Source organism: Ranitomeya imitator, chromosome 4 (genome assembly GCF_032444005.1).
Source record: "Ranitomeya imitator isolate aRanImi1 chromosome 4, aRanImi1.pri, whole genome shotgun sequence".
Lineage (NCBI taxonomy): Eukaryota > Metazoa > Chordata > Amphibia > Anura > Dendrobatidae > Ranitomeya > Ranitomeya imitator.
Genome location: NC_091285.1, coordinates 690,386,923 through 690,407,583, shown reverse-complemented (window position 1 = coordinate 690,407,583; position 20,661 = coordinate 690,386,923). Strand labels below are relative to the sequence as shown.

At 47.1% G+C, this 20,661-nt stretch overlaps 1 protein-coding gene across 3 annotated transcripts in view; it reads left to right on the top strand.

The window, feature by feature from the left end:
* The window catches only part of PLD2 (phospholipase D2), a 91,433-nt gene that overhangs the window by 28,881 nt on the left and 41,891 nt on the right, over window positions 1-20,661 (top strand). For all 3 annotated transcript variants that reach the window (XM_069767458.1, XM_069767457.1, XM_069767459.1), the window contains exons 2-6: window positions 5,524-5,644; window positions 9,199-9,329; window positions 17,281-17,432; window positions 18,088-18,187; window positions 19,030-19,095. In XM_069767458.1, the coding sequence (XP_069623559.1) occupies window positions 5,536-5,644; window positions 9,199-9,329; window positions 17,281-17,432; window positions 18,088-18,187; window positions 19,030-19,095 (558 nt within the window). In that variant the 5' untranslated portion in view covers window positions 5,524-5,535. The remainder of the gene's footprint in view (window positions 1-5,523; window positions 5,645-9,198; window positions 9,330-17,280; window positions 17,433-18,087; window positions 18,188-19,029; window positions 19,096-20,661) is intronic.

Sequence of the window (20,661 nt, the reverse complement as noted above, 5' to 3'; positions counted from 1 at the left end):
GATACATGTACAGCTGGTATAACTTGGGCATCTCCTGTATATAATGATACATGTACAGCCGGTATAACCTGGGCAGATCCTGTATATAGTGATACATGTACAGCTGGTATAACCTGGGCATCTCCTGTATATAATGATACATGTACAGCTGGTATAACCTGGGCAGATCCTGTATATAATGATACATGTACAGCCGGTATAACCTGGGCATCTCCTGTATATAATGATACATGTACAGCTGGTATAACCTGGGCATCTCCTGTATATAATGATACATGTACAGCTGGTATAACCTGGGCAGATCCTGTATATAATGATACATGTACAGCTGGTATAACCTGGGCATCTCCTGTATATAATGATACATGTACAGCCGGTATAACCTGGGCATCTCCTGTATATAATGATACATGTACAGCCGGTATAACCTGGGCATCTCCTGTATATAATGATACATGTACAGCCGGTATAACCTGGGCATCTCCTGTATATAATGATACATGTACAGCCGGTATAACCTGGGCATCTCCTGTATATAATGATACATTTACAGCTGGTATAACCTGGGCAGATCCTGTATATAGTGATACATGTACAGCTGGTATAACCTGGGCATCTCCTGTATATAATGATACATGTACAGCTGGTATAACCTGGGCATCTCCTGTATATAATGATACATGTACAGCTGGTATAACTTGGGCATCTCCTGTATATAATGATACATGTACAGCCGGTATAACCTGGGCAGATCCTGTATATAGTGATACATGTACAGCTGGTATAACCTGGGCATCTCCTGTATATAATGATACATGTACAGCCGGTATAACCTGGGCATCTCCTGTATATAATGATACATGTACAGCTGGTATAACCTGGGCATCTCCTGTATATAATGATACATGTACAGCTGGTATAACCTGGGCATCTCCTGTATATAATGATACATTTACAGCTGGTATAACCTGGGCAGATCCTGTATATAATGATACATGTACAGCTGGTATAACCTGGGCATCTCCTGTATATAATGATACATGTACAGCCGGTATAACCTGGGCATCTCCTGTATATAATGATACATGTACAGCCGGTATAACCTGGGCATCTCCTGTATATAATGATACATGTACAGCTGGTATAACCTGGGCATCTCCTGTATATAATGATACATGTACAGCTGGTATAACCTGGGCATCTCCTGTATATAATGATACATGTACAGCTGGTATAACCTGGGCATCTCCTGTATATAATGATACATGTACAGCTGGTATAACCTGGGCATCTCCTGTATATAATGATACATGTACAGCTGGTATAACCTGGGCATCTCCTGTATATAATTATATGTGTACAGCTGGTATAACCTGGGCATCTCCTGTATATAATGATACATGTACAGCTGGTATAACCTGGGCATCTCCTGTATATAATGATACATGTACAGCTGGTATAACCTGGGCATCTCCTGTATATACGATACGATACGATACGATACGATACACTTTATTGATCCCGTGGGAAATTATGGTATCACAGCAGCACAACTTAAATCATAAAAATCATAAAGGAATTCCATAGTTTACATGACAGTTTGTTGACAGAAGAACATTATACATTATACATTAGAATAGGACATACACAACGAGTGAACTGAAATGTAGAGAAATAAGTAGACATTCACCTTGGTGGTTTAACCCTAATGTTATTGTTGTACATTCCCAAGGCAGTTGGCACAAACGATTTCCTATATTTTTCCTTCTTACACCTCAGAAGTATTAGCCGGTTGCTGAAGGTGCTCTTCTGTCTCATGAATAGCTCATATAATGGATGTGCATTATTGTTCATAATTGCCATACACTTTCTCAGAGTTCTTTTCTCCACTACCTCCCCAAAAGAGTCCAGATTACAGCCCACAGCAGAACTTGCCTTCTTAATAATCTTATTCAGCTTATTAGCATCAGAGGCCCGCACACTACTACCCCAGCACGTGATTGCAAAAAAGATGGCACTTGCCACCACAGATTGGTAGAACATTTCTAACATTTTGCTACACACATTAAAAGACCTCAGTTTCCTTAGGAAATACAGTCTGCTCATCCCCTTCTTGTAGACAAACTCTGAGTGGCATCTCCAGTCCAGTTTGCTATCCAAATGGACCCCCAAATATTTGTAACTCTCCACCTGCTCTACCTCCTGACCAGCAATAGTGATCGGTAAGCATTCCAACTTTATCCTGCTATAGTTGGCCACCAACTCCTTGGTTTTCTTAACATTTAGCTGCAGATAGTTACCATTGCACCAATCCACGAAATTCGACACCACCCTTCTATATTCCTCATCCCCCTGATCTCCCCTAATGCATCCCACAACCACAGAGTCATCCGAAAATTTTTGAAGATGGCAAAGTTCAGATTTATACTGAAAGTCTGAAGTATACAGTGTGAATAGAAAGGGCGCAAGCACCGTTCCCTGGGGGGCACCTACACTGCTCAATAATCTGCTTGACACCACTGCTCCCATCTTTACAAACTGTGGCCGATCTGATAGGTAGTCCGTTATCCAATTTCTCATCCCCTCCTCCACCTTCATATCAGTCATCTTTTTGTGTAGTAAAAGTGTCTGCAGGGAGTTAAATGCACTCGAGAAATCGAAGAACATCGCTCGCACCGTGGCTCCGTCATTCTCCAGAAATGAATGTACCCTATGTAGCAGAGAAAGGATAGCATCATCCACCCCCAATCTATGTCGGTAAGCAAACTGAAGGGGATCAATAAAAGCATTGACCCTCGGTCTTAAGTGAGCAAGCACTAATCTTTCCAAGGCCTTCATAGCGTGAGATGTTAAGGCTACAGGACGATAGTCATTTAGGGTTGCAGGAGAAGAAGTCTTGGGTACCGGCACCAGACAGGAAGTTTTCCATAACACCGGTACCCTCTGTGTTTGTAGACTTCCATTAAATAGGCGCGTAAAGACAGTACACAGCTGGTCTGCACACACTTTAAGGACACGTGAGCTGAGTCCATCTGGTCCTGCAGCTTTACCAATGTTAAGTGACTTAAACTGCCTCCTCACATCATTTTCGGATACTCTAAAATAGGTCTGCTCATCCTCCAATATCGATGTTGCAGAATTTGCACCCAGTTCCCATCCACTATCAGTTTGCATTACATTACTGCTGAACCTGTTGAAATACTCATTCATCTCATTAGCCTTGTCCATTGTTCCTGGATCATTTTCAAGCCTCAGCTTAAGCCCAGTCAGTAATTTCATTCCTGCCCAAACCTCTCTGGTATTATTGTGGGACAGTTTCTTTTCAAGTTTAATTCTGAAGGCTTCCTGGGCCTCCTTTATTTTATGCTTCAATTCATGCTGTATCATTTTAATTTCCTCTTTGTCACCCAGTTTAAATGCCTTTTTTTTCCTGTTGAGCAAATGCTTCAATTCCTTTGTTATCCATGGCTTGTTGTTTGCAAAACACCTAATCTTTTTAGTCGGCACCAACATATCAGTGCAGAAGTTAATGTAGTCAGTCACTCTACCAACCACTTCATTAACATTTGTATACTCGTCCATTGTCCCAAGCAGCACATCCCAGTCTGTAAGATGAAAGCAATCCTGTAAAGCCTGTTCATTTGTTGGATTCCACATTCTAACTGATTTAATCTTAGGAGGCTGTGTACTAACAACAGGTTGGTAGACTGGTGACAATAGTACAAGATTGTGATCAGACTTCCCCAAGGGCGGCAGGGTAGACGATGAATAAGCATTCTTGACATTCGCATAGAGTAAGTCCAACGTAATTTTGTCACGTGTTGTACATTTAACAAATTGATAGAATTTAGGTAAGGCAGTAGACATTTTAGCCCGGTTAAAATCCCCAGAGATTACAGTAAGCGAGTTGGGGTGTTTCATCTGGAGCCGAGCAATGACTCCTGACAGCACTTCACCTGCAGCCTCATGGTTTGCAGTTGGTGGTATGTACAACACTATTGCAATAACAAGCGAGAATTCTCTAGGAACATAGTAAGGTCTGAGGCCAACAGCTAGCAATTCAATGTTCGGACAACAATGGCGCTCCCTTACAGTCACATGCCCCTGATTGCATATATATAATGATACATGTACAGCTGGTATAACCTGGGCATCTCCTGTATATAATGATACATGTACAGCTGGTATAACCTGGGCATCTCCTGTATATAATGATACATGTACAGCTGGTATAACTTGGGCATCTCCTGTATATAATGATACATGTACAGCCGGTATAACCTGGGCAGATCCTGTATATAGTGATACATGTACAGCTGGTATAACCTGGGCATCTCCTGTATATAATGATACATGTACAGCTGGTATAACCTGGGCAGATCCTGTATATAATGATACATGTACAGCTGGTATAACCTGGGCATCTCCTGTATATAATGATACATGTACAGCTGGTATAACCTGGGCATCTCCTGTATATAATGATACATGTACAGCTGGTATAACTTGGGCATCTCCTGTATATAATGATACATGTACAGCCGGTATAACCTGGGCAGATCCTATATATAATGATATATGTACAGCTGGTATAACCTGGGCATCTCCTGTATATAATGATACATGTACAGCTGGTATAACCTGGGCATCTCCTGTATATAATGATACATGTACAGCTGGTATAACCTGGGCATCTCCTGTATATAATGATACATGTACAGCTGGTATAACCTGTTATGAGATGAGCGTACACGGTGCGGCTGTGATGCTGGGGGTTGTAGTTCCCGTGTGTTCTAGGGTAATCTATGCTTGCCTCTGTAGCTCCGTTTCCTCTCCGGCACGTCTCGGCACTTGGGCTGAGCATTCTTGGCAGCGAGGTGACGCTACATAAGACTCCTTGGCCGGGCTTTGTCTTCCCTCATTAGTGTTCCCTGAGAGTATGTGTTGTCAGATGATGGGGGGAGTTGTCCATTAATGGTTCCTCATGAACTCCTGTGCCCCGGGGGGCTCTGTGCCGCTGGCAGGGATGGCCGGTCCGCCACGCCTTGGCTGTGCGCCATTGTGTAATCACTTTGATATAAATATTTTCTCCGCCGTTTCCCAGGCAGACGCAGCCAGGATTTTCTTTTGTCCCTTGCGGTAAGCTGAGCCTTCCGAGCCCCTGCTCTCCGCTCCATGTGACTATTCCTCGCGGACACAGTGTTGGAATACATAAAACAAACCGTCTGACGCTCCAGTCCCTGAAATATTAATATAACGATTCGCATTACCCTGCTTTCCCACGTTAATAAACCCCAGTGGACGTTCCACTCCGCCAGTCTGTGCAGAAGACTTCTGTTCCATATCCAGATGCCTGCAGCCACCACTAGGGGGAGCTCACTATGTAAGTGCAGACACGCTGCCGAAATCCGTGAGCTCCCCCGCTGGTGGTTGTAGGTAGTGCAGATTTCTCATTATTTTTTTTAGTTGGAGAATTTTCTTTTGTGTCCAATCTATAATGTATTCCCACTTTCATCCTTTCAGGTGTCTCTTAATATGCAGACTCCAGAATCGCCCGATGGCTGCTTCCTGCCCCAACACCTGGACACTGCGGCCCTAGACTTGGATGTCGATGAGCTGGACTCTATACGGGAAGATGAAGAAGGTACTCCACACCTCTACCCGAACTCTTAAAGGGCCTCTGCCCAAATCCTAACCCTTCTGTGTGCGGCAGAATGCTCTTCTCTGACTTTGTCTTGTAAGGGCGGCAGTTTGTGCTCCCCTATTCTAAAGGGGGCATGCAATGTTGTCATGGGGTCTGAGGCTTTCCTGCAGCGCCTCTTATCTGCCGGTGCTTCCACCTTCTGTGGTTATTATAAATGGGGCGGACTTCTTGGTGCATCCACATGATGGCCCTGGCTCATTACCAGCGCGGAGGGCTTCACAATGAATTCCTCAGAAATGCTGACGTCGCCCTGATCTGCTCAGAGGTTTATCCCGTAAACCGTGCCTGAGAAACCACAACCTCCTCTGCTAATGAGGGTAAAGGGACATCACGGGTGAAATATTACATGGGGTTTATGATTAGTCTTCTCTAGTATAGCGTTTGTGTCCATCACCCCGTAAAGCAGCAGTAAGTTCTGAATCCAGATTTATATTACACTGCTGAGCTTCTCAGTGTGGGAAATCATCACTGCTCACATCATATTTATAGAACTCCAAGCAGTGGGAGATATACATCACATGGGAGACACTGAGACTGCTGTATGTACATCATATAGGCGACACCGAGACTGCTGTATGTACATCCCATTGGAGACACCGGGACTGCGGTATATACATCATATAGGCGACACCGAGACTGCTGTATGTACATCACATTGGAGACACCGGGACTGCTATATGTACATCATATAGGCGACACCGAGACTGCTGTATGTACATCCCATTGGAGACACCGGGACTGCGGTATATACATCATATAGGCGACACCGAGACTGCTGTATGTACATCACATGGGGAACACCGGGACTGCGGTATATACATCATATAGGCGACACCGAGACTGCTGTATGTACATCACATTGGAGACACCGGGACTGCGGTATATACATCATATAGGCGACACGGAGACTGCTGTATGTACATCACATTGGAGACACCGGGACTGCTATATGTACATCATATAGGCGACACCGAGACTGCTGTATGTACATCCCATTGGAGACACCGGGACTGCGGTATATACATCATATAGGCGACACCGAGACTGCTGTATGTACATCACATGGGGAACACCGGGACTGCGGTATATACATCATATAGGCGACACCGAGACTGCTGTATGTACATCACATTGGAGACACCGGGACTGCGGTATATACATCATATAGGCGACACCGAGACTGCTGTATGTACATCACATGGGGAACACCGGGACTGCTATATGTACATCATATAGGCGACACCGAGACTGCTGTATGTACATCACATGGGAGACACCGGGACTGCGGTATATACATCATATAGGCGACACCGAGACTGCTGTATGTACATCATATAGGCGACACCGAGACTGCTGTATGTACATCACATGGGAGACACCGGGACTGCGGTATATACATCATATAGGCGACACCGAGACTGCTGTATGTACATCATATAGGCGACACCGAGACTGCTGTATGTACATCACATTGGAGACACCGGGACTGCGGTATATACATCATATAGGCGACACCGAGACTGCTGTATGTACATCATATAGGCGACACCGAGACTGCTGTATGTACATCACATGGGGAACACCGGGACTGCTATATGTACATCATATAGGCGACACCGAGACTGCAGTATGTACATCACATGGGAGACACCGGGACTGTGGTATATACATCATATAGGCAACACCGAGACTGCTGTATGTACATCACATGGGAGACACCGAGACTGCTATATGTGTTGTGAGTTCTGTTTTTGGGCTCCCTCTGGTGGTTACTGATGGTACTGGGTGATTTGTGTTCTGCTGTCTCTGGTGTCCACCTGTTCTATCAGGATATGGGAGTTTCCTATTTAACCGGGCTTTCTTGTCATTTCCTGGCCGGCTATCAAGGTTATCAGAGTGTTTTGTTACCTCAGCTTCTGGCTTCAGTAATCTTCAGGACTAGCTAAGTTTTGATTTTCTTGTTCCACGCTTTGCTTTATTTTTGTCTTGTCCAGCTTGCAGATACGTGTTTCTTTGCTGCTGGTTGCTCTAGTGGGCTGTAATTGCTCCTCATGTTCCATGAGTTGGAACATGAGTTCAAGTAATTTCAGGATGGTTTTTTGAAGGGTTTTTTGCTGACTGCGCAGTTTACTTTTGTATCCTCTGCTATCTAGTTTTAGCGGGCCTCATTTTGCTGAATCTGTTTTCATACTGCGTATGTGCCTTCCTCTCATTTCACCGTCATTATATGTGGGGGGCTGCTATTTCTGTGGGGTATTTCTCTGGAGGCAAGAGAGGTCTGTGTTTCTTCTAATAGGGGAAGTTAGATCTTCGGCTGGTGTGAGACGTCTAGGATCAACGTAGGCACGTTCCCCGGCTATTATTATTTGTGTGTTTAGGTTTAGGGTCGCGGTCAGCTCAGGTTCCATCACCCTAGAGCTCGTTTGTGCTTGTCCTTTTGTGATTCCCTGCCATTGGGATCGTGACATATATGTACATCATATAGGCGACACCGAGGCTGCTGTATGTACATCACACGGGGGACACCGGGACTGCGGTATATACATCATATAGGCGACACCGAGACTGCTGTATGTACATCACATGGGGACACTGGGACTGTGGTATATACATCATATAGGCGAAACCGAGACTGCTGTATGTACATCACATGGGTACACCGGGACTGTTGCATATACATCATATAGGCGACACCGAGACTGCTGTATGTACATCACATGGGGGACACCGGGACTGCGGTATATACATCATATAGGCGACACCGAGACTGCTATATGTATATCACATTGGGGAAACCGGGACTGCGGTATATACATCATATAGGCGACACCGAGACTGCTGTATGTATATCACATGAGACACCGAGGCTGCTGTATGTACATCAGATGGGAGACACCAAGGCTGCTGCATCTACGTCACATGGGAGACGCTGGGGCCGTCCCTGCTGTTGTCATTAGTCGGACTGGAGCACAGAGCTCGCTGACCCCGCCAACAAAAAACAACAAAGTTGGCCTTAGCGCTGTGGTCCACGGCCCAAGCATTGTGTTCTCCGTGAATTTGCCAGGGGTTTGATAAAAGTATGTCGCGGACTGGAGGTTCCTCACCCCTACCTTAAAGGGATACATATTGCAGGGGGACTGCTCTCAATTTGCCATACAAGTAATCTCTAATGTTACCTGTCATCAGCCATTTCAGTCTGAGAAGAGACTGACTGCAGGACAGGTGATTAGTCTATCCTAATGTGTTGTTAACCAGTCCTTCCATAACTAATGGATTCAGCCTTTTCTTCTCTCTGGGCGACCATAACTCGAGTGCGTACAGCCACATGCCCCGTCGTGAGCTCAGGATGCTTATGTACTATACATTAGGCTGCCTTTTCCTGCTGCGCAGACTTGTTTTGTATGTCACCACTACAGCCAGCACCAGTGAAGGCAGTCAGAATTCTACATTTTTAATGGCTATGCTTTTTTCAAATCTTTCTTCTCTCTCTACAGGATCCCAGTTCAGCTCGTTCCTCAATGTCTATTACCTAAAACCACTGAAGCACCAGGGGTCTGTATTCCTGAAAGGTGTCCCCGTGACTGCAAATATATTACAGACCGAGCGCTATACCAGCGGCTCCAAGGTAAACAAGCAGAGCTTACCAAGCAATGGGTCTCGGTGATAGACAGGAGGAGCTATAAGGCTCCACCTCCTGCAGGGTGGTTCAGATAGGAGGAGCTATGAGTCTCCTCCCCTGCAGGGTGATACAGATAGGAGGAGCAATGAGTTTCCTCCCCTGCATGGTGATACAGATAGGAGGAGCTATGAGTTTCCTCCCCTGCAGAGTGATACAGATGGGAGGAGCTATGAGTCTCCGCCCCTGCAGGGTGATACAGATAGGAGGAACAATGAGTTTCCTCCCCTGCAGGGTGATACAGATAGGAGCTATGAGTCTCCTCCCCCGCAGGGTGATACAGGTAGCAGGAGCTATGAGTCTCCTCCCCTGTAGAGTTATACAGATAGGAGGAGCTATGAGTCTCCGCCCCTGCAGGGTGATACAGATAGGAGGAGCTATGAGTCTCCTTCCCCTGCAGGGTGATACAGATAGGAGGAGCTATGAGTCTCCGCCCCTGCAGGGTGATACAGATAGGAGGAGCAATGAGTTTGCTCCCCTGCAGGGTGATACAGATAGGAGGAGCTATGAGTCTCTTCCCCTGCAGGGTGATAGGAGGAGCTATGAGTCTCCTCCCCTGCACCGTGATAGATAGGAGGAGCTATGAGTCTCCTCCTCCTGCAGACACTATGATCAGGTTGGAGATTTAGGTAGCAGGAGCTATGAGTCTCCGCCCCTGCAGGGTGATACAGATAGGAGGAGCAATGAGTTTCCTCCCCTGCAGGGTGATACAGATAGGAGGAGCTATGAGTCTCTTCCCCTGCAGGGTGATAGGAGGAGCTATGAGTCTCCTCCCCTGCAGGGTGATAGGAGGAGCTATGAGTCTCCTCCCCTGCACCGTGATAGATAGGAGGAGCTATGAGTCTCCTCCTCCTGCAGACACTATGATCAGGTTGGAGATTTAGTGCTGGACCAGGGGAGGGAGAGGAAACGGAGCTTGTCAGAGTTTTTTGTTTTTTTTAATTAACCCCTTCATGACCCAGCCTATTTTGACCTTAAAGACCTTGCCGTTTTTTGCAATTCTGACCAGTGTCCCTTTATGAGGTAATAACTCGGGAACGCTTCAACGGATCCTAGCGGTTCTGAGATTGTTTTTTCGTGACATATTGGGCTTCATGTTAGTGGTAAATTTAGGTCAATAAATTCTGTGTTTATTTGTGATAAAAACGGAAATTTGGCGAAAATATTGAAAATTTCGCAATTTTCACATTTTGAATTTTTATTCTGTTAAACCAGAGAGTTAAGGCTGGTTTCACACTTGCGTTTTTGTCTGCTGCGTTTTTTTTTCCTATATTTAACATTGAAAACGCATGCGTTTTTTTGTGTATGCGTTTGGTCGCGTTTTGCAACGCATGCGTTTTTTTACTGCATGCGTTTTTTTTTTCTAAAATGCTACTTGTAGTATTTTTAGAAGCGTTTTTTGGACCAAAAAAAAACGCATGCGTTTTCATGCGTTTTTTTTGTGTCAAAAAATGCATTGGAGTCAATGGGGACGCATGCGTTTTTTGGTGCATGCGTTTTTTGCGTTAAAAAACGCATGCGTTTTTTTTATTAAAAACACTTAAAACACACTAATATGCCACCACCCAACGTAAAGGTGATAAAGGGATCCTAACCCTACCCCTAACCCTACCCCTAACCCTAACCCTACCCCTAACCCTAACCCTAAGGGATCCTAACCCTACCCCTAACCCTACCCCTAACCCCTTTATGGTTAGGGGTAGGGTTAGGGTTAGGGGTAGGGTTAGGATCCCTTAGGGTTAGGGGTAGGGTTAGGGTTAGGGGTAGGGTTAGGGGTAGGGGTAGGGTTAGGATCCCTTAGGGTTAGGGGTAGGGTTAGGGGTAGGGGTAGGGTTAGGATCCCTTAGGGTTAGGGGTAGGGTTAGGGTTAGGGGTAGGGTTAGGATCCCTTAGGGTTAGGGGTAGGGTTAGGGTTAGGGTTAGGGGTAGGGTTAGGGTTAGGATCTCTTTAGGGTTAGGGTTATGATCCCTAACCCTACCCCTACCCCTAACCCTAACTATTTCTGTTTATAGTGGGTTTTTTACTTTTTTTTAATGATTGGCAGCTGTCACACATTTCTCAGCATGCGTTTAAAAAACGCAAACGCATGAAAAAACGCATGTAAACGCGGTAAAACGCCGCGTTTTTTACACCACATGCAAAAACGCATGCGTCAAAAAAACGCAGCGTTTGCATGCGTTTACATGCGTTTTTTCACCATGCGGTTTTTTGCGTTTTTTACCGCAAAAACGCACCCAAAAAAACGCAAATGTGAAACCAGCCTTAGTGACACAAAATAGTTAATAAATAACATTTCCCACACGTCTACTTTACATCAGCACAATTTTGGAAACAAAAATTTTTTTTGCTAGGAAGTTATAAGGGTTAAAATTTGACCAGCGATTTCTCATTTTTACAACGAAATTTACAAAACCATTTTTTTAGGGACCACCTCACATTTGAAGTCCGTTTGAGGGGTCTATATGGCTGAAAATACCCAAAAGTGACACCATTGTAAAAACTGCACCCCTCAAGGTACTCAAAACCACATTCCAGAAGTTTATTAACCCTTCAGGTGCTTCACAGCAGCAGAAGCAACATGGAAGGAAAAAATGAGCATTTAACTTTTTAGTCACAAACATGATCTTTCAGCAACAATTTTTTTATTTTCCCAATGGTAAAAAGAGAAACTGAACCACGAAAGTTGTTGTCCAATTTGTGCTGAGTACGCTGATACCTCATATGTGGGGGTAAACCACTGTTTGGGCGCACGGCAGGGCTTGGAAGGGAAGGAGCGCCATTTGACTTTTTGAATGAAAAATTGGCTGCACTCTTTAGCGGACACCATGTCACGTTTGGAGAGCCCCCGTGTGCCTAAAAATTGGCGCTCCCCCACAAGTGACCCCATTTTGGAAACTAGATGCCCCAAGGAACTTATCTAGATGCATAGTGAGCCCTTTAAACCCCCAGGTGCTTCACAAATTGATCCGTAAAAATGAAAAAGTACTTTTTTTTCACAAAAAAAATCTTTTAGCCTCAATATTTTCATTTTCACATGGGCAATAGGATAAAATGGATCCTAAAATTTGTTTGGCAATTTCTCCTGAGTACACCGATACCTCACATGTGGGGGTAAACCACTGTTTGGGCACATGGTAAGGCTCGGAAGGGAAGGAGCGCCATTTGACTTTTTGAATGGAAAATTAGCTCCAATTGTTAGCGGACACCATGTCGCGTTTGGAGAGCCCCTGTGTGCCTAAACATTAGAGCTCCCCCACAAGTGACCCCATTTTGGAAACTAGACCCCCCAAGGAACTTATCTAGTTGCATACTGAGCACTTTAAACCCCCAGGTGCTTCACAGAAGTTTATAACGCAGAGCCATGAAAATAAAAAATAATTTTTCTTTTCTCAAAAATGATTTTTAGCCTGGAATTTCCTATTTTGCCAATGGTAATAGGAGAAATTGGACCACAAATGTTGTTGTCCAGTTTGTCCTGAGTACGCTGATACCCCATATGTGGGGGTAAACCACTGTTTGGGCACACGGCAGGGCTCAGAAGGGAAGGCACGCCATTTGGCTTTTTAAATGGAAAATTAGCTCCAATCATTAGCGGACACCATGTCGCGTTTGGAGAGCCCCTGTGTGCCTAAACATTGGAGATCCCCCACAAATTACCCCATTTTGGAAACTAGACCCCCAAAGGAACTAATCTAGATGTGTGGTGAGGACTTTGAACTCTCAAGTGCTTAACAGAAGTTTATAACGCAGAGCCATGGAAAAAAAAAAAATTTCTTTTCTCAAAAATGAATTTTTTAGCCCGCAATTTTTTATTTTCCCAAGGGTAACAGGAGAAATTTGACCCCAAAAGTTATTGTCCAGTTTCTCCTGAGTACGCTGATACCCCATATGTGGGGGTAAACCACTGTTTGGGCACATGCTGGGGCTTGGAAGTGAAGTAGTGACGTTTTGAAATGCAGACTTTGATGGAATGCTCTGCGGGCGTCACGTTGCGTTTGCAGAGCCCCTGATGTGGCTAAACAGTAGAAACCCCCCACAAGTGACCCCATTTCGGAAACTAGACCCCGAAATGAAATTATCTAGATGTGAGGTGAGCACTTTCAACCCCCAAGTGCTTCACAGAAGTTTATAACGCAGAGCCGTGAAAATAATAAATACGTTTTCTTTCGTCAAAAATAATTTTTTAGCCCAGAATTTTTTATTTTCCCAAGGGTTACAGGAGAAATTGGACCCCAAAAGTTGTTGTCCAGTTTGTCCTGAGTACGCTGATACCCCATATGTGGGGGTAAATCACTGTTTGGGCACACGTGGGGGCTCAGAAGGGAAGTAGTGACTTTTGAAATGCAGACTTTGATGGAATGGTCTGCGGGCGTCACGTTGCGTTTGCAGAGCCCCTGATGTGCCTAAACAGTAGAAACCCCCCACAAGTGACCCCATTTTGGAAACTAGACCCCCAAAGGAACTTATCTAGATATGTGGTGAGCACTTTGAACCCCCAAGTGCTTCACAGACGTTTACAACGCAGAGCCGTGAAAATAAAAAATCATTTTTCTTTCCTCAAAAATGATGTTTTAGCAAGCAATTTTTTATTTTCTCAAGGGTAACAGGAGAAATTGGACCCCAGTAATTGTTGCGCAGTTTGTCCTGAGTATGCTGGTACCCCATATGTGGGGGTAAACCACTGTTTGGGCACACGTCGGGGCTCGGAAGTGAGGGAGCACCATTTGACTTTTTGAATACAAGATTGGCTGGAATCAATGGTGGCGCCATGTTGCGTTTGGAGACCCCTGATGTGCCTAAACAGTGGTAACCCCTCAATTCTAACTCAAACACACCCCTAACCCTTATCCCAACTGTAGCCGTAACCCTAATCACAACCCTAACCCCAACACACCCCTAACCACAACCCTAATTCCAACCCAACCCTAACCCTAAGGCTATGTGCCAACGTTGCGGATTCGTATGAGATTTTTCAGCATCATTTTTGAAAAATCCGCTGGTAAAAGGCACTGCGTTTTACCTGCGGATTTACCGCGTATTGCCAGTGTTTTTTGTGCGGATTTCACCTGCGGATTCCTATTGAGGAACAGGTGTAAAACGCTGCGGAATCCGCACAAAGAATTGACATGCTGCGGAAAATACAATGCAGCATTCCAGCGCGGTATTTTCCGCACCATGGGCACAGCGGATTTGGTTTTCCATATGTTTACATGGTACTGTAAACCTGATGGAACACTGCTGCGAATCCGCAGCGGCCAATCCGCTGCGGATCCGCAGCCAAATCCACACCGTGTGCACATAGCCTAATTCTAAAGGTATGTGCACATGCTGCGGAAAAACTGCACGGAAACGTAGCGGTTTACATTCCGCAGCATGTCACTTCTTTCTGCGGATTCCGCAGCGGTTTTACAACTGCTCCAATAGAAAATCGCAGTTGTAAAACTGCAGTGAAATGCGAAGAAAAACCGCGGTAAATCCGCGATAAATCCACAGCGGTTTAGCACTGCGGATTTATCAAATCCTCTGCGGAAAAATCCGCAGAGGACCAGAATGCGTGTGCACATCCCTACCCCTAACCCTACCCCTAACCCTAGCCCTAACCCTAACCCTACCCCTAACCCTAACCCTAGTTCTTACCCCAATCTTAATGGAAAAAAAAAAAATTCGGCAGATTCGGCGGGCGCACTGCACATGCGCCTGCCATTTTGGAAGATGGCGGCGCCCAGGAGAGAAGACGGACGGACCCCGGGAGGCTAGGTAAGTATAAGGGGGGGGAGGTCAGGGCACGGGGGGGGGGGGGGGGGAAAGATCAGGGCACGGGGGGGGGGGGTCGGAGCACGGGGGGGTGGATCGGAGCACGGGGTGGGGGATCGCTGTGCGGGGGGGTGGATCGGAGCACGAGGGGGGATCGCTGTGCGGGGGGGTGGATCGGAGCACGGGGGGGATCACTGTGCGGGGGGGTCGGAGTGCGGGGGGGTTGATTGGAGCACGGGGGGAGCGGACAGGAGGACGGGGGAGCAGACCACAGATCGGGGGGCTGGGGGGGCGATCGGTGGGGTGGGGGCACATCAGTGTTTCCAGCCATGGCCGATGATATTGCAGCATCGGCCATGGCTGGATTGTAATATTTCACCAGTTTTTTAGGTGAAATATTACAAATCGCTCTGATTGGCAGTTTCACTTTCAACAGCCAATCAGAGCGATCGTAGCCACGGGGGGGGGGGGGGGGTTGAAGCCACCCCCCCTGGGCTAAACTACCACTCCCCCTGCCCCTGCAGATCGGGTGAAATGGGAGTTAACCCTTTCACCCGATCTGCAGGGACGCGATCTTTCCATGACGCATATGCTGCGTCATGGGTCGGAATGGCACCGACTTTCATGACGCAGCGTATGCGTCAAAGGTCGGGAAGGGGTTAAAATGCTACAACCCTTTTTAATGTTTCAGTCCAAATATAAATACAATAAAAATAGTTAATGGAAATAGAGGATTTATATAAGAATAATGGCCACATAAAAATCTGCAACTCGTCTTAGAAGAAAACAAAAACCTCATACACAAAAATGAGTCATTGCTGTTATGTAACAACAGATTTCTTCTGGGGAACAGTAGATAGAAGACGGCAATGGACGGGAGCAGCCAAAACCTTTCAGCCTGACACGAGCCTCGGTTATCACATTTTGCTGCTTTTGATATTTCTATAGCTACTGACGGACGATTATAAACTTTCCATAAGTTTTTACACTTCTATTGACAAATACATGAAGTTTCTGCAACGCCTCAATATTCCCAGCATTTATTTTCCAGACTCCTGCCCCTTAACTCTCTGGACTCCTGCCCCTTAACTCTCTGGACTCCTGCCCCTTAACTCTCTGGACTCCTGCCCCTTAACTCTCTGGACTCCTGCCCCTTAACTCTCTGGACTCCTGCCCCTTAACTCTCTGGACTCCTGCCCCTTAACTCTCTGGACTCCTGCCCCTTAACTCTCTGGACTCCTGCCCCTTAACTCTCTGGACTCCTGCCCCTTAACTCTCTGGACTCCTGCCCCTTAACTCTCTGGACTCCTGCCCCTTAACTCTCTGGACTCCTGCCCCTTAACTCTCTGGACTCCTGCCCCTTAACTCTCTGGACTCCTGCCCCTTAACTCTCTGGACTCCTGCCCCTTAACTCTCTGGACTCCTGCCCCTTAACTCTCTGGACTCCTGCCCCTTAACTCTCTGGACTCCTGCCCCTTAACTCTCTGGACTCCTGCCCCTTAACTCTCTGGACTCCTGCCCCTTAACTCTCTGGACTCCTGCCCCTTAACTCTCTGGACTCCTGCCCCTTAACTCTCTGGACTCCTGCCCCTTAACTCTCTGGACTCCTGCCCCTTAACTCTCTGGACTCCTGCCCCTTAACTCTCTGGACTCCTGCCCCTTAACTCTCTGGACTCCTGCCCCTTAACTCTCTGGACTCCTGCCCCTTAACTCTCTGGACTCCTGCCCCTTAACTCTCTGGACTCCTGCCCCTTAACTCTCTGGACTCCTGCCCCTTAACTCTCTGGACTCCTGCCCCTTAACTCTCTGGACTCCTGCCCCTTAACTCTCTGGACTCCTGCCCCTTAACTCTCTGGACTCCTGCCCCTTAACTCTCTGGACTCCTGCCCCTTAACTCTCTGGACTCCTGCCCCTTAACTCTCTGGACTCCTGCCCCTTAACTCTCTGGACTCCTGCCCCTTAACTCTCTGGACTCCTGCCCCTTAACTCTCTGGACTCCTGCCCCTTAACTCTCTGGACTCCTGCCCCTTAACTCTCCGGACTCCTGCCCCGATCTGATTCATGACAGTGTTCTCAGGTTTGGACCTGCACTTATTATTCAGGTGGTTCTGGTGATGTAATGCCCCGCCCTCTTGTACATTTCAGGTTCGGACCAGCACTTTATATTCCATATGTCTCACACACGGGCCATTCCAATGGACGATCAAGAAGAAATACAAACATTTCCAAGAGCTGCACCGCGATCTCCTTCGACACAAGATATTTGTCTCCCTCCTGCCCCTAAACCCGCTGTCCCGGTAAGTGGAGGGCGGGGTGCCTTGAGGTACGGGTGATGGCTCCTCAGGGGCGGGCTGCCTTGGGGTACGGGTGATGGCTCCTCAGGGACGGGCTGCCTTGGGGTACGGGTGATAGCTCCTCAGGGGCGGGGAGCCTTGGGGTACGGGTGATGGCTCCTCAGGGGCGGGCTGCCTTGAGGTACGGGTGATGGCTCCTCAGGGGCGGGCTGCCTTGGGGTACGGGTGATGGCTCCTCAGGGACGGGCTGCCTTGGGGTACGGGTGATGGCTCCTCAGGGGCGGGGAGCCTTGGGGTACGGGTGATGGCTCCTCAGGGGCGGGGAGCCTTGAGGGACGGGTGATGGCTCCTCAGGGGCGGGCTGCCTTGAGGGACGGGTGATGGCTCCTCAGGGGCGGTGTGCCTTGAGGGACGGGTGATGGCTCCTCAGGGGCGGGCTGCCTTGAGGTACGGGTGATGGCTCCTCAGGGGCGGGGTCTTGTGGTCTTTGAGGAGCCCGAAGGTTCTTGTATCCCATCAATGAGTCTCTGTCACATCCGGTTCTCACCAACAGTATGTAGCTACACCTCATGGATACATCGGTCATCTCCATGTATCTAAGTGTCTTAGATGCATTAGTTGGTACATCTGAAACTCTTATCTGTTCTCCCATTGCCAGGTTTTCTGTGACGAGGTCCCGAGCTGAAACCACCTCCGAGGAAATGCCCTCCCTGCCCCACGCCTCCGGGGAGTCCTCGCGGCGGACCTCAAGTAAGCAGGTCGGTATGTAACCTTCCAAAGGGCTTAGATACACAGCTCAGCAGATGGTAATACCTGTGATAGGATTAGATACACAGCTCAGGAGTACAGTATCACTCGGGATTAGATACACAGATCGGGAGTACAGTATCACTCGGGATTAGATGCACAGCTCGGGAGTACAGTATCACTCGGGATTAGATACACAGCTCAGGAGTACAGTATCACTCGGGATTAGATACACAGATCGGGAGTACAGTATCACTTGGGATTAGATGCACAGCTCGGGAGTACAGTATCACTCGGGATTAGATACACAGCTCAGGAGTACAGTATCGCTCAGGATTAGATACACAGCTCAGGAGTACAGTATCACTCGGGATTAGATAGACAGCTCAGGAGTACAGTATCACTCGGGATTAGATGCACAGCTCGGGAGTACAGTATCACTCGGGATTAGATAGACGGCTCAGGAGTACAGTATCACTCCGGATTAGATACATAGCTCAGGAGTACAGTATCGCTCAGGATTAGATACACAGATCGGGAGTACAGTATCACTCGGGATTAGATACACCGCTCAGGAATACAGTATCACTCGGGATTAGATAGACAGCTCAGGAGTACAGTATCACTCGGGATTAGATACACAGCTCAGGAGTACAGTATCACTCGGGATTAGATAGACAGCTCAGGAGTACAGTATCACTCGGGATTAGATACACAGCTCAGGCGTACAGTATCACTCGTGATTAGAAACACAGCTCAGGAGTACAGTATCACTCGGGATTAGATACAATGCTGTTTATGGACAGTCTGGACCGTTCTCTACTCTGAGTGTCTCACTTGTGTTTTCTTGTAGAAATATCTGGCTGAATACCTCAATGTGCTCCTGGCCAAGTCCTTCTACCGAAACTACCACGCCATGGTGAGAGCCGGGGGGACCGGGGGAGCGCTCCTGTTGTGTACTGTGTTATGAAAGAGAATTCAGTACCACAATGGACATAGAGGTCAGCGCACATACAGTGACCTGGCAATAACCCAAAAAACGAGAACGAGCTCTGAGACGTGGGAACTCTGTTGACCGCAATCCCTGATCCTAACCAACCACACTAAAGGCAGCCGTGGATTGTGCCTAACGCTCCCTATGCAACTCGGCACGGCCTGAGAAACTAGCTAGCCTGAAGATAGAAAATAAGCCTACCTTGCCTCAGAGAAATACCCCAAAGGAAAAGGCAGCCCCCACATATAATGACTGTGAGTAAAGATGAAAAGACAAACGTAGAGATGAAATAGATTTAGCAAAGTGAGGCCCAACTTTCTGAACAGAGCGAGGATAGGAAAGATAACTTTGCGGTCAACACAAAATCCTTCATAAACCACGCAAAGGGGGCAAAAAGACCCTCCGTACCAAACTAACGGCACGGAGGTACACCCTCTGCGTCCCAGAGCTTCCAGCAAGCAGAAAAAACAAATTGACAAGCTGGACAGAAAAAAAACAGCAAACAAATAGCAAAGAGGAACTTAGCTATGCAGAGCAGCAAGCCACAGGAACGATCCAGGAGGAAACAGGTCCAACACTAGAACATAGACTGGAGGCCAGGATCAAAGCACTAGGTGGAGTTAAATGGGGAAGCACCTAACGACCTCACCACATCACCTGAGGAAGGAAACTCAGAAGCCGCAGTACCACTTTCCTCCACCAACGGAAGCTCACAGAGAGAACCAGCCGAAGTACCACTTGTGACCACAGGAGGGAGCTCTGCCACAGAATTCACAACATTACCCCCCCCCTTGAGGAGGGGTCACCGAACCCTCACCAGAGCCCCCAGGACGACCAGGATGAGCCATATGAAAGGCACGAACAAGATCGGGAGCATGGACATCAGAGGCAAAGACCCAGGAATTATCTTCCTGAGCATAACCCTTCCACTTAACCAGATACTGGAGTTTCCGTCTTGAAACACGAGAATCCAAAATCTTCTCCACAATATACTCCAACTCCCCCTCCACCAAAATCGGGGCAGGAGGATCAACAGATGGAACCATAGGTGCCACGTATCTCCGCAACAATGACCTATGGAATACGTTATGGATGGAAAATGAATCTGGAAGGGTCAGACGAAAAGACACAGGATTAAGAACGTCAGAAATCCCATACGGACCAATAAAACGAGGTTTAAACTTAGGAGAGGAAACCTTCATAGAAATATGACGAGAAGATAACCAATCCAAGTCCCCAACCCAAAGTCGGGGACCCACACAGCGTCTGCGATTAGCGAAACGTTGAGCCTTCTCCTGGGACAAAGTCAAATTGTCCACTACATGAGTCCAAATCTGCTGCAACCTGTCCACCACAGTATCCACACCAGGACAGTCCGAAGACTCAACCTGCCCTGAAGAGAAACGAGAATGGAACCCAGAGTTGCAGAAAAATGGTGAAACTAAGGTAGCTGAGCTGGCCCGATTATTAAGGGCGAACTCAGCCAAAGGC